Genomic DNA, 17237 nt, shown 5'->3' with positions numbered 1-17237 from the left:
ACTGAACTCTTTCTGCCGCTCCTCTCAGCCCACGTTCCAACATCAACCAGCAATGAGCTTCCACCTGAGCCTGAGCCACTGACTGCAGAAAATACTCCTGCTGAAGTTTCAAAATGCAGAACCAGCTGTTCTCCCTGCCCTTGTTTCGGGCCTCCTCTCCACTATAGGCAATGCTCCTTCACAGGGACGGTCGTTAGACTGGTTTCTGCAGCAAAGCAGAAAGGGAAGGTGGTGCCAGCTTGCCTTTTTCTCACGCTCCTGGGTGAACTTCTACATTGTTTCACCTTATCTTAAGCAGGGATCTAGAAGGCAGGCAATTGATTTAAAAACTTCTAGCCCCAGGAGTGTATTTCAGTAATAAAGCCCTTACATACCCAGCTCTGCCATCAATCAATCAATACAAAAAAACACCACCTCTTACTGGTGATTGCCTCTGAGGTTTCCAAAGTGTCTTAAAGTCAACTCTTACCTGGAGAAATACGGGTTGGGATTAGTCAGCTGATTTGATGAATCTGTTAAGAGTCTGTTCTTTTTTATCAGGGGGTGACCTAAAGCTGGCAGTTTAACTTGGGTAAGATGGGATGTGCTACCCCAGCAGGGGAAATGAACACCAGGATGGGCAGACACCAGGAGAGGGGTTCAAGTCAAAGGCCACCAGGTTGGAGGGGTAGCCTACATAGGTGGAACTCTAGGTCCCCCACACGACCTGATCCCAACCGCTCAGGGGCTTGGTGCTTTCCTCTATCCCTGAGTAAGGCCCAGCAACCATTTGCCCAATTAATTATATCTTTGGGGGCACATCTTAAAACACCAATAACCGGCTGGGTGCAGTGGCATACCTATAATCCTAGGGGCAGGAGGTTCAAGGCCAGTCTCAGTAACGTAGCAAGACCTCAGCAGTTTAGCCAGACCCTAGCACCCTATCTCAAAAAAAAAAAAAAAAGGGAAAAGGTGGGGGGCCCTGGGGTAAAATGCCCCTGGGTTCAATGCCCAGTTCAAACACGAAACACAAAAACAGCAACAACTTGCAAAGCAGTCAATGTCAGTTTGTCAGAGAGGCATGTGACCACCCAGTCAACAGTCGCGAATACAAAACAACCTGACTTCATGACATGTCAGGTTACCACTGCATCCCGTCTGTCTCCTGGGTGAGGAAACACTGGGGAAACCACCAGCAGCATCCCGGCCTCAGAGCCTCGACTCTCACACTTGCCCAGCACCATCCTTAGCAAACCAGATGTCACATTTATTTATGCTTTTCTCACCTCTTGTCCACACCAGGAGCTTCAGGAAGCAGTTTCTCTGTTAGTAAACATTCAACTTTGACCTTCACAAGAGGAGGACCACACAACTCATGAAATTAAAAAATGGGTTTATGTCCTGGCTGGGTTCCAAAACTATGGTTCTCACCCTGGCTGCGTGTGAGAATCACCTGAAGTGCTTGCAAACTAACCCAGATAGAGTTGCTCCAGGAGCAAGGTCCGGACGTCACCTGCTTTCAAAGCTCACTAGGTGATACCAGGATGCAGCCAGGATGAGCCTCACTGCCTTAAAGTCAAATGGCGGAGCACGGGGGTTGGGTGCCAGCTGAAAGGAAGGAAGCCAAGACCTCAGTCCTGCTGCATGGTCACTGGCTAGCTCTGTGGGTATCCAGGAATGAAGGTTGAGAGTGGGATAGAAAGTGATTTATTGTTTCAAAAAACTAGAACAAAATAGAACAATATCTAGTTCACAAAAACTTTTTATTTGAGGCAAAGAGAAGTCTGGCTGAAAGGATTACAGTTCCAAGCAGTCAGAACTCAGTCAGAATGGTTAGTGGCACTATTTTAAATTTGTAGTTTTTGCTTCTCTTTAATCATAAAAGTGTGCTCAGGTTGTACTTCCCAAGATGAGCAAGAAGAAAGGCAAAAGATTGGCAGAGACCTAATCTACTGATATTGCTCTTCACATCCAGTGTCAAGCTAGCAACCCAGTGTTGCCCATTGCTGAGGGACACAAGCCACACTAACTTGCAAGGAAAAATGAGGCAGGAACAGGTGCAAGTTCCCTGTGGAACAGCAGGCATCCACAGCTTCAAAACTCTGCATGGAAGGGGTAATCCTTGTGGGTAGCACAGCTGTCAAAAGAAAGAGAACACATTTTTTTTCAAGGAAAAGGTTTTGACTGTGACAAATTACCAATATAAGGAAAGAGTGTCCAATTCATAATAGCTAGATTGTGGAACCAACTGAGATGCCCTTCAATTAATGAATGGATAAAGACACTGTGGTGTATATATACACAATGGAATATTACTCAGTCATAAAGAAGAATAAAATTATGGCATTTGCTGGTAAATAGATGAATTGGAGAATATCATGCTAAGTGAAACAGGCCAAGCCCAAAAAACCAAAGGCAGAATGTTTTCTCTAAGCGGATGATGATACACAACAAGGGAGGGTGGCGGGGGGGCAGAGAAGAATGAAGGACCTTTGGATGGTGTAGAGGTAAATGGGGCAGGAGGGGGTGGGGGAAGGAAAGATAGTAGAATGAGACTGACAGTATTACCCTGTGTACATGTATAATTACATGAATGGTGTGACTCTAAACATTTCTACATTGTATACAACCAAAGAAATGAAAAGTTGTACCCCATTTGTGTACAATGAATCAAAATGCAGTTTGTAAAATAAAAAAAAAATTTAATTAAAAAAAAAAAAAAGAGGTGAGTGTCTTATTATAAGCAGATATAGAAACCTTGGAGGCAACAAGCTAGTTTTGAGTCTTTAGGTCATGGATCTGCAGCTGGGAGAGTAGCCCAGACTCCAGTCTCCTCTGCCAGACTGTCACCAAAGAACACACATGTGATGAATCCAGTCCTCCCCACGTGCCCAGCACTGGACCTGGGACAAGCAGGATGGCAAGACCCGATTCCTGCCTCCTAGAAGAAACTTGGTCTCGCTGGGAGAACCATATAGCAACTTCTTGTCTTAAACAATGTAAGGATGAAAAGAGCAAAGAGATAATAATATAACAGAAGTGTTAAAAGGCTGTATGAGACTGAATCTCAAAGGGTAAGTGAAACAGGGCTGGGGAGAGCTCAGTTGGTAGAGTGCTCACCTTGCAAGCACGAGGCCCTGGGTTCAATCCCCAGCACCGTCAAAAAAAAAAAAAAAGGTAAGTGAAACAGTAATTGCTTGCAGGACATGGAGAGGGAGGAAACCTCACTCAGTGGGAGTGAAGTGAACCTCAGGCAATCACTGGATATCTGCTACAGGAAACACGAGGGAGGGAGCAGCTGATCAGTGCAGGCATGTTGCCAAGGCTCGTGGTTCAACTGATGGGGTCAATGGCTTGTACTGGGGGAATGAAATGGCAAGAACACTGAAAGAGTAGCCAAAAGGACACACGGAGCAGGCGCAGTGGTGCATGCCTGTAATCCCAGTGACTTGGGAGGCTGAGGCAAGAGGATAGCCAGTTCAAAGCCAGCCTCGGCAACTTAGTGAGATCCTGTCTCAAAATACAATAAAACATAAAAAGAGCTGGGGATGTCACTCAGTGGTTCAGTGCCCCTGGGTTCAATCCCTGGTACCTCTCAAAAAAGCACCTGAGAGTTCCCCCGGCTGGCCTTTTTTTGCACTCAAGGAGTATGACACCATCACCAGGAATACAGGCTTGGCGTGAGGCAAGAGGTCTGGGATGTGGGCAGTTAGGAAAAGTTTCCTGAAAGACCTGCAAACATTAGAGCCAGTTCTTCCTCCCCGTCCCAAACCCAAACCATGCCCACTCAACATGCCTAGCACACAGGATAACCAGACAACTGTTTCTAGAACAGCCCTGGAGGGTGGGAAAGGCATCAGGATGTGAAGGGACTCTGAACTGGAGGGAGAGCACAGAGGTTGGGAAAGAAAACAAGCACCCCACCCTGTCTTAGGGAACGTCCAAATTGTGCTTCAGAGAGGAAGTACTAAACAAGACAGAGCAGACAGCTCAGACAGTAACAAGGGCTGGGAGAAGGAAGAGGCCCGACCCCACTGCCAACAGAGAAGCTGCTTCTTAAATGCAGAGAGTGAGTTTTAAACTGTCGTCAAAATGGCAGGAAAAGAAAAAACAAAAAAGGCCCAAACCCCACCTTACTGTGATCTCCTGAAGAGTCCAACCCCATGTCAGAAGGAATATAAGGTACAGCTTATATTCGCTTACAGAAAAGGTACAACTGGTTTTCTCAGAGTCATAGGCAGCTTTTTCATGTCAGAGCTGGGACAGACTTGAGCTTAGCTCAAGAGTCTTCTTATTAGGGTCATTGAGACAGTCACAGGCAAATTATTCCAGAAAGATGGGGCAGGGCCACTGAGATCACCTGGGTTCAAAGATTTACAAACTAAATAAATGCCCAAATATATGATTTTTTTTTTCTTTAGTTGGGTGACAGTGTCCGTGGGCAGTAGGAGGAGATATCAGAGCAGACGTCCCTTGGCCAAGGCTTTGTACAGTTCAGCTGATACAAGTGTAAATGTTTCCTGCTGCCTGTGGATAAGAAAGCAAAGTAATGTGCACAAGAAAGAAGGGCTGTGATAAGAGAGCCTGGCATAATAAAACTGTTTACAGTTTTACATGTGGTGGTCTGGGACCTGGCACCACACGGGAATTCACTCACCTCACCAAGGCACACACCCTCCAGTTCCTGTTGTAGCTGAGTAAGGTGGCCATGTCCTCGCTGCTCAGCTCAAAGTCAAAGACCTTAAACAAGAATAAATAAACTCCGCAAATAAAAATCAGAGCTGGGCCTGGTGGCACATGCCTGTTAATCCCAGAGACTTGGAAGGCTGAGGCAAGGGGATTCCAAGTTTGTGGCCAGCCTCAGCAAGTTAGTGAGGCCCTGAGCAACTCAGTGAGACCCTACCTCAAAATAAAAAATAAAAAGGTCTGGGGATGTGGTTCAGTGGTTAAGTGCCCCTCAGTTCAACCCCCAGTACCAAAAAATAAAGTAAAATAAAAATCAGATACAATATGGCAGGACCTGGATGAGAAGACTTCCAATGCCTTGAGGAGGAAGGCAGTAAGGTAAATTAAACTCAGAGAACAGTTAGTACATTTATTACTCTTCAGAGAAAAATACATGTTTTTGCTAGATCTGAAATAGTCCTTCCCTTCCAGAACTTCAAAGAAAATTGATGCTTTTCATTCCATGTATTTCGTTTCAAAACCACTTTTGAGCACTTCTCCTGTGATAAGCATCAGGGTAATAATAAAATAATGGATAAGACATGTCTTTGCTTTCATTCACCATGAAGCAGAGAATAGAAGCATTTCAACAGCTGTAATTCAAGGAGTAATTCAGTAATCACACACTATATACGACACAAAACAAAGCTCTCAGGGAGCCCAGAGACATTAGGAATGGCTTCTAGCTGGGACACGGAAGGACATGGCCAGAGAGGAGATGGCCTAAGAAGACACAGAAGGTTTGACAGGAGAGTTGACTGGGAAGAAAGAACCACTTTTGTGAAGACAACAGACTGCATGGAAGAACTCAGCCTGCGTGGGGTGGGCAGGCAGAGTAGGCAGACAGGCTAGCTGGTCCACAGCAGTGCTAGGTGACACCCAGGAGGGCTGGGACATAGAGCCAGAGACAGGGGTTCAGGGGTAAAGTGGAAGGGGGTGTTGCTTAGTTTCAGATGATCACAGAATGTGCAAAACAAGAGTCTGCTACAAACTGTGATTACAACTATGGAAAAATGTGCAAATAAAAGAATACACAGTAAGATGCAAAAATAAAATAATTTGGTTAACATTTTGAGATTGTCATTTACGTATTTTTCTTTTCTAATACTTTAATAAAATATAAAGGCTCCATCTCTAGTAGGATATGCCTTTCCCACTGTTTTGCTACTTCATTTTCAGTAGTTAAAACACCTACACAGATGAGGAAAACTACCTCCTCTACAAAATATGCTCCCCTGTCCTCCCAGGATTCACCCTTACCCGAGTCTCCTATGTGGGAAGTGGCATGTGTTAAAGCTACAGCCTCTCGTCAGCAGGATCAAGCAAAGTTAGCAGCATGCTGTGAAACCAGGGCCATCCTGAACCTGTGTGGAGCCTGCAGGGGGACTATGTGGGTGGGACTGGCTGCTGGACAGCCCTGCTCATCAGAGTACCATGCTCTGTACCAGACCTCAGGTGAGAATGGGGTGCCCCTGGCACAGCTGCTTTGCTCAGAGAGGATAGAAGCTCAGGGGCCATCATGAATGCCCCGGAGCAGCTCTCCTCCCTTCTGGCCTCCTCACTGGTACAAGAGGGAGCTAATGCCAGGCAGCCTGAGCTGCTCTCGAGAGCAATCTGAATGCCCATGCTCTGACACTGTGATAGAAGCTGCATTCTGCCCATGATTACACTGGCTCTTTGCAGAATGAGTATGAGTGACCTGCAGGGGCCTTTGCAGTTCCTGGAATTCCCAGCACAGTAATGCTTCCTGGATACTTACTATGGTACCAAGCATTGTGAGGGGCTCTGTGCATCATCTTATCTAATCTTCACAACAACCCTCAAATTAGGTATTATTTTACAGATGGAGAAACTGAGACACAGTACAGTTAAGTAACTTGCCTGAGGTCACCCAGCTGATAACTAATGGAGTTCCAGTGCAAACCCAGGCAGTAATGCTTGAGTAACAATTTCTCAGGGCAAATGCCTGCTGGCCTTGAAGAGCTTCAGCAAAGATGTGTGTTTGGGAGACCAGTGTGGGGCCAAGGAAGCACGAGACCCAGCACAGGGGACTCCACCAATAGGGAGTCATGATCTTGAGTCATGGTTTGCTCACCATAGCTTACTGAGGTTGGCCCACTGGCCTGAGAGCAAAGGATGGTAGCAGGAGGTGGGGGTCCCACAGACAAGACTATATACAGGGACAGGATGAAGGTCCCTGTAAAGAGACTCTGCCCCTTCTCTACTAAGGAGAGCCAGACTGACCAGCTGGGATCTTACCTGAAAGTTCTCTGCAATGCGTGCAGGTGTCACAGACTTGGGGATCACCACCAATTTCCTCTGCATGGGGAATCGGATCAGCACCTATGGAGGTGGAGGTGCTGAGTGTATACCTGTGCCAGGCATTCTGCATTATCACCTCCCCTGATCACACATACACAACCCAAAAAGGACACTGCTGCTGGAACTGCACAGCTGAGAAGAGAGGTTCAAAGAGGTCCACATCACCTCTGGTGCACTGGGTTCACATTCAGGTGCAGATCTGACCTGAGTCTTTCTCCTACAGGTCAACAGGAGGTCACAGGGGGACCATTTACTGCCTGGGAATGCACACTATGTATGGTTGGTAATCAGAGCTCTCTATCTGCAGAGACAAGCTTCCATGAAAATTAGTAAAAACTATGCTGACCCCTGAGCAGTTTACAAAGGCAGTGGAGGCAGTATATTAATCCAAGATGGCATGGCAGTGTCTTCTGAAGTCCCAGTCTGCTTCAGGGCCCTCCCTACTACACACTCCAGGATCCCAAACCATACTTCCAGGGAGGGCTTGATGGCTTAGTTCCCTCTCCTATCTGGCTTACAGTACCACCTAGAGAGCAGAGAGTTCTGGGGACAGTCAGGAGTGTCTGAAAATAATTGTACCTGGGCTGTCGTTTTATTGTACTTGTCTGCAATCGCCTTGATCCTGGGATCCTCCAGGAGTGAAGGGTCCTCGGGTTTGGCCCTGGAGCAGAAAGATGGTTCAGGTCAACAACCACCATCACTGCCACTTGAGGCAGCCAGTGACTCTCACCCTAACCCTCCCATTGAGTTCAGGGAGAGCAGCCAGCAGTCTCCTGGTCTGAAGGTGAGTCATGGATCATGAACCCTTTGGAAAAAGAGCAAGCATCTTGCTGCTGAAATTCTAACCTCCCAGGAAACCTGAGGCCATGGCTGCTTATCAGCTCAGAAGCATTTTCCTTGCTGTTCAATTTTTCTTTCTAGTCTAATTTTCACCAAGTGAAAGAGAACATGACCTCATAGAAAGCTCACCAGGGCCTGTCAGGAGAACCTAGGGGGCTGTAGGCAGTCACCACAATGCCTTTGGAATGGCAGTACTGGATCAACTTCTCCTGAGTTAGGTACGGGTGGCACTCGATCTGCAAAAGCAAATAGAACTGGCAGTGACACTGTGGGCACAAGATGACGTGAGGCAAAGTTTCCTCCTGCTAAGTCCTTTCCTCTGCCCCACAGAAAATGTTCTATTTTCCAGAGAAGCCATAACAACTTTCTACACATCCCAGATAGTGTCTGTGACATTAAGAACAGTAATCTTATTACCAATGTTCCATGGCCATAGGTCCTGAGGGCTTTCTCTGGCCTTAGCCATTAATCAAGTGTCACAGGTCTGAGGATCTCACTGGCTATGCACTGCTCATGTGTCAGATCCCACATCACCATGGGCATCAAACCCTTACCCACAAACTTCACTCCCAGATGTGCCCATCTTGATAAATCAGATCTTGGGGCTCTGCCAATACCCAGGATCTGCCTCCTGGTCACACCCTGGGTGATGCAGACCAGAAGTAACAGCCAGGATCAGCATCCAGATAGTAAAACAGGATGCCATCCACATCATCTTCCCCAGTGGAAGTCTACCTGGTTAACTGCCGGCTTATATTTCAAGCCAGGTTTGTTTAAGATCCTCTCAATCTGGAGATGGTTGAAGTTGGAGATGCCAATTGCTTTCACCAGCCCTTCATCCACCAGCTCTTCCATGGCCTAGGGGGAAAACAGTATGTTTGGTGCTGAAACAAACCCAAAAAAGAAAAAGATCAGAAGCTATTTTTGTACCAAGCAGTTTAACAGGTCCTGCCCTCAATCCAGTGTCAGTTAATTACACCTTTTAGAAGTGAAGAGACAGCAAGATGAAAGCCAGCCTGGCTTTTGTGGGACAAGAATAAATGTGGTGATAAAATAACAAATGCAACATAAACAATGTCAGAGCAGGTCACTCACACCTGCCATACACAAGGACAGGAAACCTGCAATGAAGGATAAAGTCCCACTAGGGACCATCTTACCATCCAGGTGTCCACAAAATCAGTGTCACTGGGAACCACGCTGCCTGCCGCATCCAACGGAAAATAGTCATCACCATGCTGTCATTACAATTGAAAACAGACATACAAAACTATCAATTACAGCCTTTCACAGACCTGCTGGGAAGCTCTGTATAGAAAAATGATTCTAATAATTGGCTAAGATTGCAGAAGATGACAAGAGGCATATTTGATAGCTAGTATGAAAAGGAAACAGGCAGATGACCCCTGATGGCCCCAGGTCCTTCTTCTATCAAATGAGTTGGAGCTGAGAGACTGTCAGATAGAGATCTGGACAACCCTCAGTCACTGAGATCCAACCAATCCTGGCTGGTTCACTGGCCTATAAAACTGCCACCTGGCCCAGCCTTACTGGTTGATCATGAAAATATGAAGGATGAAAGTCAAGTCCCTTTAAGTACTGATAAATCACCATGCACTAAAACAGCCAAAAGGTAAAACCCACATGCTTTCAATCTGGCTGACCAAGTAGAAAACCAAGCTAGGGGCTAGAAAGAAGGCAAAAGATGTAATACGCTGCTCCTGGTCTACAGCCACACCCTGAGCAGGAGGGACAGGGAGTCTAGCACACAGAGTTTGCTAATAAGGGAGATCAAGAGAGGTCACAGGTTGCACTGAGCTACAGGATTCAGTCTGAGCTTCATGTGCCATACCTTAAAGCCTGTTGGCCAATGAATCAGATAGAGGTCCAGGTAGTCCAGCTGCAGGTCGCTGAGGGTCTTCTGGAAGGCTCCTTTCACCAAGCTCTTGTCATGGAATGTGCACCACAGCTGAAGCCATTGAGACACATCTTACCACTGCCATGCATAAGGCTATATCCCAGTCAGAAGCCAGACAGCTCCAAGAAGGCTCACACTCCTCTCCCACAACCCAGCCACTTCAAAACAATGTTGTGAGTGGTCTGAGGGAATTTCCAGTTCATACATCTTTCCCAAGGAAGGTAAGATGTTCATGTCAAGGAAACCTCATAAGGACCAAACAGAAAGCATAAAATAGAATGAACAAGCCAGTCAGTCAGCCCAAGAACTAAAGATCAGTTCTCAAGGCTATTGTCTACCCTGGGTCCTTTGTGTACCAATAACCTCCAGGTCAAAAACACAGGTCAGCAGTGGAAATCTAGTCTGCAGATGGGGACCAAGTTCCAACCTTGAAGGTTAACTCCTTGAAAAGGGAAAGCCAAACCACAACTCAACCTCATTAGCATGGAGCTCTCGTCCATGAGTCTGGGGGAATGACCACCACCAACGGTTAAGTATGAATGAGAGTCCCCAAGCACTCCACAGAGCAGTACCTTGCTGACGATGAAGAGTTCATGGCGTTTCACCACCTGCTCCTTGAGCTTCTCCTGAAGGGCCACCCCCACCTCCTTCTCGTTCTGGTATACCTGAGCACAGTCGATATGGCGGTACCCAAGGTCAATCGCTACCTTCACAGCCTCAGTCACCTGGCCCGGAGATGACTGAAAGAAAAAGGAACATAAATCATGTGTTCCCCTACAGAGTTTGCGCAAAGCCAAGGAAGAAGTGCAGTGGGAGTCGTTGGTCCTGGAGGATGCCCCTGGTTTGAGGTTTGGCCCAGGCTAGCTAGGGTGTGCTTCTTAAGCAAGGTTCCGCACTGGCAGCCCCTGACATTCCTTTACTGAAGGAGAATCTGACAGCCACCCACCAGCTGCACAGACCACTTTGCATTCTTTGCATTCACTGACTGACCAACCCATTATCTGAATCCCTAAGTATTAAGAGAACTGTTTCCTTCAAACAGCTCAAAATGCTTAAAACAGCTACATTATTTACCTTAATTCCCATATGGTTCCTGATTTCAGTCAGAAAATGCCTGCCCTTTGCGTTATCCATTCGTACATGGATTCGGATATTGGCAATCACTTGATTTTAAGCAGATCTGGGAAATGATCACCAGTCAAGGATGCTACTAATGCTGATTCAAAGGCCTGTGAGTCAATTCTCAGGATATGAGAACCTGCTTTAAAGAGGTAGAGACAGGTTCTCTTCTGGGGACAGTGTCTGGAGGCACTCAGAATGGTCCAGTGTTTGACATACCATCAATAGGTTTTCCTACAACACAGTCTCTAACAAAACTCAGCTGTCCTGTAGCCCTGGTAATAGGAAGAATGGTTTGCTTTTGTACCATAAGGTTCAGAAAGCACCAAAATCTGCTATTTGCTGTGTATGACCTAAAGTTATTTTGAGATTGTTTAAAATGAAAAAACATGTCAGCAGGGCTATGGGGTTCCATGTGTGCTAAACATGCTTCCTTATGGAGGAGCAGAAAACTATCATAAAAGTGTTGAAGGTGCAGCATAGTCAGGAAGCTATATTTTTTAAAATGAAGCTTTAGCTGGGCATGGTGGCACATGCCTGTAATCCCAGCAGCTCAGGAGGCTGAGGCAGGAGGACTGTGAGTTCAAAGCCAGTCACAGCAATTGAGCAAGGACCTGTGCGTTAGCAAGACCCTGTCTCAAAATAAAGTATAAAAAAGGGCAAGGGTTGTGGCTAAGAGGTGAAGTGCCCAGGGGTTCACTCCCCAGTGCAAAAAATAAATAAATAAGTAAACAAACAAATAAATAAAAATGAAGTTTTAGTGATATAAGTTCTAAAGAAAAAAAAAAGATGATGACAATAGACAGGGAAGATGTCCCCTCAGAGGTATTGCCAGATAGAAATGTTTTGAAAGGAGAGGGGAAAATGGAACCATGGAAGATCACCATTTGTTGTGGTAAGCACTGCAAAACTTCTGAGTGACCAGCCAGGAAGTCTGGCTAAGGAGGAGGAAGTGCCTGCATAGCCACTGAGCTTCACCAGCACCCAGAGTGCATAGACACCTACCCATATCTCTTCACCACTCCTGCTTAGATCAGAGAGCTGAACAAGAAAAATGTGTGCAACGAACTGTTGAATGAACACGGCACATTCCTTTGGAGAGCTGGGTAGAAACAAATGGAAAGAAAAACTCCCCAGGGCCATCAGCAGCTGCCCACATTTGCTGTTTTGACAGGAGTTCTGGTGAACCGCCTGGGGGAAGAATGCGGACCAGCAGGACAGGTTCAATATCAGAGCCTGTTAACAGTGATCCCCACTACCCACTAACTACTACCAAGGGAAGGGACTGGCATGGCAGGGCAGCCAAGGTAACCTCAGGCGTGAGTTAAGAGAAACCTTCAGATTACCTACCAACTCCTGTTTCCCAGGAGAACCCAAAGGCTGCACCTGCAGCCTTCTCTATCCTTTGCGGTTAAGCGAACAATAAAGGGAAGAAAATCTCAGCATATTCATAATACTCTACCATGTACTTTCTGGTTGCATCCCATCCCATACACAGCCATGGTTGAAGTGGGCAGTGAGGGCAGAGCAGAGAACACCCCTGCCCAAGAAAGGGGGCCTGGTGAGTTGGGGTTAGCATCTGCCTGGCATATGTTGAACTTTCTTTAAGACTTAAGACACATTGATTGATTTTTCTGAGGAGCTGCTTCTGCATGCCATGGGGCTACCCAGCACCTGTAATCCCTAACCCTGGACAGAAGAATGGGCATGTGGCACAGGCCCAACCTAGCCACACACCATCTGCCACAGCAATTGGTACAGGGGCATGACCAAAGTCAGGCCACGAGACACCATATATGGACTTAGGATGAATTCCTAAGACAAGCTCTTGTTCTGCTAGATAATGTGCAGCTGCTAGAGAAATGAAACAGAAAAACCAAAGCCTTGGTGACATCATTTATAACCCAAGTCCCCAACACCTGAAGCCAACTACTGCTATTTGGGAGGTCAAAGAATCCCCACCCCAAACACATATCTTTTTTGCTTTGAGTTTAAGATTAAACTGGTTTTTCTGTTCTTTAGAACCAAAACCCAGGATAATCAAGGATGCCAGACAATGGCACAAAACTAAAGTCTGAGATATTTTTATAGAAAGATAAGGACAGGAGAAAGAGAAAAAAAATGACCAGAACAAGGACAGAAAAGACTGAGAGATCATAAAGAAGTTGCTGCTTCCTGACCCTTCTTCACCAGACAGGACAGTACCCTGGTGATTTTGTATAAACAAGGCTTAAAATCTGCCACACTCACAAGACTGACAAAATAAGCACCAGGGAAAATCCAGAGAATGACTACAATGTGCCACCTTTCATTACTACCCACAGTCAACGGAAAGTGCAACTTCCATTGTTTGATACAGAAAAACCAACCTCACTTGGCCTCTATGGTCCAAATTCATTTTACAGCTTAATAATGGCAATTCCACATGACCTTTCCACTGCCTTGTTACACTGAAAATACAATCAATGTGGCTAATATTTTACATCAAAGCTCATAAGGAGGTTTAACAACACAAAGACAACTGAGACTCACTTCCTCTCATTCTGCTGTAATAACTGTTCTGAATTTTAAGACACTGATATCTCCAACTTGGTTGAGACGTGGATGTGCCAGGACTGGCCCAGCAGGAACAGGACTCAATGAAATATCTTTAATCTTGGGCACGTAGTTCAGTGGCAAAGCACTTGGGTGCTTTGGGTTCAATCCCCAGTACTGCAAAAATAAGTTAATTGAGAATCTTTGATTTTGAAGACAGATGGAGTCCTGCAGAGACCCTGGCAAGTGAATAGTAAACTGAGCTCCCATGTTAGCTCCGAGGCCCACAGTGCTTCTCCCCACCCCAGGATCTTGGGCCATTACCACAAGCTTGCCCCGCTCAGGAAAAATGGCATGAAATCTTCCTTGTCACATTTTCTTCTACCTCATGCCTTCTTTTCCTCTTTTGTATCAGGGATTAAACCCAGGGGCACTTAAGCACGGAGCCATATCAGGGTCTCACTAAGTTGCTGAGGCTCACTTAGAGCCTCATTAAGTTGCTGAGGCCGGCTTTGAATTCATGATCCTCTTGCCTCAGCTCCCCAGCCACTGGGGTTACAGGCATGTGCCACGGTGCCCAGCTACCTCGTACATTCTTGAAGGGGGTGCTATTGCCCCCAGAGAAACCAAAATTAGTTTGGAAAGGTCAAAATCATCACCATCGTCATCATCATCATCATCACCACAATTACACAGCTTATAGGATGGTTTGTGACCTCCCCCCCAAAAACCAGATATACAGTATTATCTGTGATATTAAAATTTTATTGGGGGGCAACTAGGAGAAAAAAAAATGTCCCAAACAGCTCCTAAGTAGGAGGGGCAGGAAGTAATGAGAAAAAGATTGAGAACACAGTTCTCTCTCCACCATTAAGAGTATTCCTCTATCCTATGTGTGGAAGTTAAGACCACATCCTACTAACAATTTCCAAATGGGTCAAAAACATTATCAGTAACATTGTCAGAGGTCAGCGCTGTCTTAAGGGATTCCTGGTAATACAATACTATGGGTTGCTTACTGTCCAACAAAGAACGGCCAGGAAGAAAGCCCATTTAAGCTTCATGGGGTGTGGTGTAGTGAAGGTCTCCTCATGTGAGGAGAAGCAAGATGAGGACCTTCAATGGAACCATAGACTAGAGCCTTCTAGAGCCCTGCAGAGTACAACACAGCCACCGACATGGAAAGTTCCGTGAGAACGGCAACTGCATCTATATGTAGTCTCCTCCAGTTCACAATGACAAGGAAATGACCACATCTTTTGTTAAGCATATGTGAAGGGGTATGTATACACATGCAGGGAAACATATTATGTCATTAAAAAAAAAAACAACAAAAAAAAAACCTTTTTTTTTTTTTTCCTACTCTGAGCCTATACTTAGACCACTTATTTCACTTCCACACCCCAACTCCCAACCCTGTCCTTCTCCATACAGTTCTATACCGACTTCATCTCATTTCCAGAAAGACAAGTGGGTACTTTCACCACATAGCTATCTGAATGATTTTACTTGAATTTACTAATCTAGCCTACAATGAACACTTTAAGAAGTGCTAGAAACATCAGGGGACAAGACAGACACTATCCTAGCTCTCGGCCAGAATAAATAATCTAAACAGATTTTGTAATGTTATTTAAACAAATACACAGCTTTTCAGGGCTATCACATACTCAAGCAGTTGACCTGAAGTCCTCTTTAATTTGTCCCTGAGTAATAATGATTTTCAAATGATGGGTTGAGAAATTAATTTCTAAAGTTATGATCATAATTTTCGAAGAACATGGGACAGAATAAAAACATCAGAATGCATCCCACATAGTAAGTCAAGTACTATTTGGGAAACTTTGACTGCTGGTGCATGTGTACCTCTCTGTGCTGCATCACAATACAGATGTATTTGCTACAGACAAGAAAGAAGCATCCTTCACATTCATTCCAATAGATGGCATTTAACTTGGTCCATGGTTATAATCCAATTACCCCCTCAAAGTCAGCACGTACTGGACTTTTAGAAGGAAACACAAATTATGTACTCTGATCATTTTGGCTAAGAAACACTTTCTGTGAGAGGCAAATCTATGCCCGTTTTCTACTCAACAGCAGGTTTTAAGGTAAAGGTAACCCCACCTCTGTCCTATTTCAAACTGACTGCACTCAATCCTGTTTTGCTTTTTTTTTTTTTTTTTTTTTTTTTTTTTTCCCCTTTCCTTCACTGTGAGTAAATATTTAATGCCCAGGCCTGTATTCAAGACTCCTTTAAACCCCAGGTCACATCAGTGGAATGTAATACGCAATACCCTGAAGCTATTACAAGTGGTTTTAAAATACTGGGTTTGGTCTCAGCTCCCATGATACCACCTTTCTGTGTTCCCCTGTTTTTTCCTTATCAGGTTTTTTTTTAATTTGGGGAGTGGGGAAGGAGTGTTTGTTTTGGTACCAGGGATTGAACCCAGGAATGCTCTACCACCGAGCCCCAGCCCCAGCCCCACTTATTTTGAGCCATGGTGTCACTAAGTTGCTTAGGGCCTCGCGAAGCTGCTGAGGCTGGCCTTGAACTTGCGATCCACCTGCCTCAGCCTCCCGAGTCGCTGGGATTACAGGCGTGCACCACCGCGCCCAGCTCTATAATTTTTATTTTTAGAAGTACAGTTTTCGTGCCACATGATCATTCTTTTCGTGTCCTATTATGTCATGCCCGACTGTCATTTTCGTCCGCCTGGGTGGTGCTGAGGTTTCCGGGGAGGGTCGGCCTGGCGCCCACTAGGTCATCAGCGGGCGGCACAGGCAGAGGGGAGCCCAGATTCTCCGCGGAGCCCCACCGCCAGGGTCCCCCGAGGCCAGGCGGCGCGGGTTGAGCGCGCAGCGCCCCCAGGGACAGGACGCCTCGCTTCACCTAATTTCATTATCTGCGGTCTGGGGCCGGCCTCGCCGGGCTCATCTCCGAGCGGGTCCTCACGGGTCACGAGCGAAGCGAGTCGGGAACAATCTCGCGTGAGGCACGGCGGGCTGGGCCGGGAGAAGCGCGGTGGGCTCGGCTTCCGGGCTCGCGCTCCGCTCCCGGCGTCCCCCGGTGGAGCCTCCTCGCCTCCGACCCCGGCAGTGGGCTTTCAGGCGCGACGCCCGCTCGGCGGAGAGAACACCCCACCCCGCGTCGCCGGCGGACTCGGCGTGCAGTTCCCCAGCTCCGCCCAAACCCCGAACGCGGGACTCCCGCTCGCCTCGCCGCACCGCCCGGGCCCCGCCAGCCCCCGTGTGGCACCTCAGGCCCGGCGTCCGCGGCGCGGAAGCTGGATCCCGCCTTATCCCGGCGGGGCACGAAGCGAGCGGCGAGAACCGCGCTACTCAGGGTACCTACCTTCCAGGTGCCCAGCCCCAGGAGGGGCATCTTGGCGCCGTTATAGAGCTCGACGTGTCTGGCCATTGCTGCGGCACGTTAGAGACCCCAGCCCTCAACCGTGCCGCTGTGGCGCCGGCGCGCATCTTTAAATAGGTCCTGTGTTCTGTAGAAAGGGCGCCTGCAATTGGTCCGAAGTCGCGCGAAAGTGTCTTCTGATTGGCCGGCGCTGGAGGTCGGACAGAAGCATCTCCCGCTAGGTCCTAGCAGAACGGAATTCCTCTCCCAGCCCTCGGCGGTGCCCCACGTCGCAGAGAGGTCTTCTCCAACTGCTGTGAAATACTCTAAGCAACGTAACAGGCATCCTGTGAATAGAGTGGAAAGAACTTTTGGTTTAAGAGCCCAAACGAATGTATCTACTCTCCAGTCTCAGTATAACGCATTTTGGGAATTTGACAAATGCTT

The 17237-nt window shown here is 46.8% G+C and overlaps 1 protein-coding gene across 1 annotated transcript; it reads right to left on the bottom strand.

Annotated features, from left to right (window-relative positions):
- Positions 1-1723: 1723 nt before the first annotated feature.
- On the bottom strand, positions 1724-16948 carry Akr1b1 (aldo-keto reductase family 1 member B). The gene is made up of 10 exons (XM_047561951.1): positions 16794-16948; positions 10357-10524; positions 9719-9835; positions 9027-9104; positions 8602-8724; positions 7996-8102; positions 7606-7687; positions 6964-7047; positions 4637-4719; positions 1724-2116 (listed from the first exon to the last, which is right to left on the bottom strand). The coding sequence occupies exons 1-10, from the start codon at positions 16857-16859 to the stop codon at positions 2074-2076; spliced, it is 951 nt and encodes a 316-aa protein (XP_047417907.1). The 5' UTR covers positions 16860-16948; the 3' UTR covers positions 1724-2073.
- Between the last annotated feature and the right edge of the window lie 289 nt (positions 16949-17237).

This window comes from Sciurus carolinensis, chromosome 8 (genome assembly GCF_902686445.1).
Source record: "Sciurus carolinensis chromosome 8, mSciCar1.2, whole genome shotgun sequence".
Classification (NCBI taxonomy): Eukaryota; Metazoa; Chordata; class Mammalia; order Rodentia; family Sciuridae; genus Sciurus; species Sciurus carolinensis.
The sequence above is the reverse complement of the archived record's forward strand: the minus strand, read 5'-3'. Positions and strand labels throughout refer to the sequence as shown.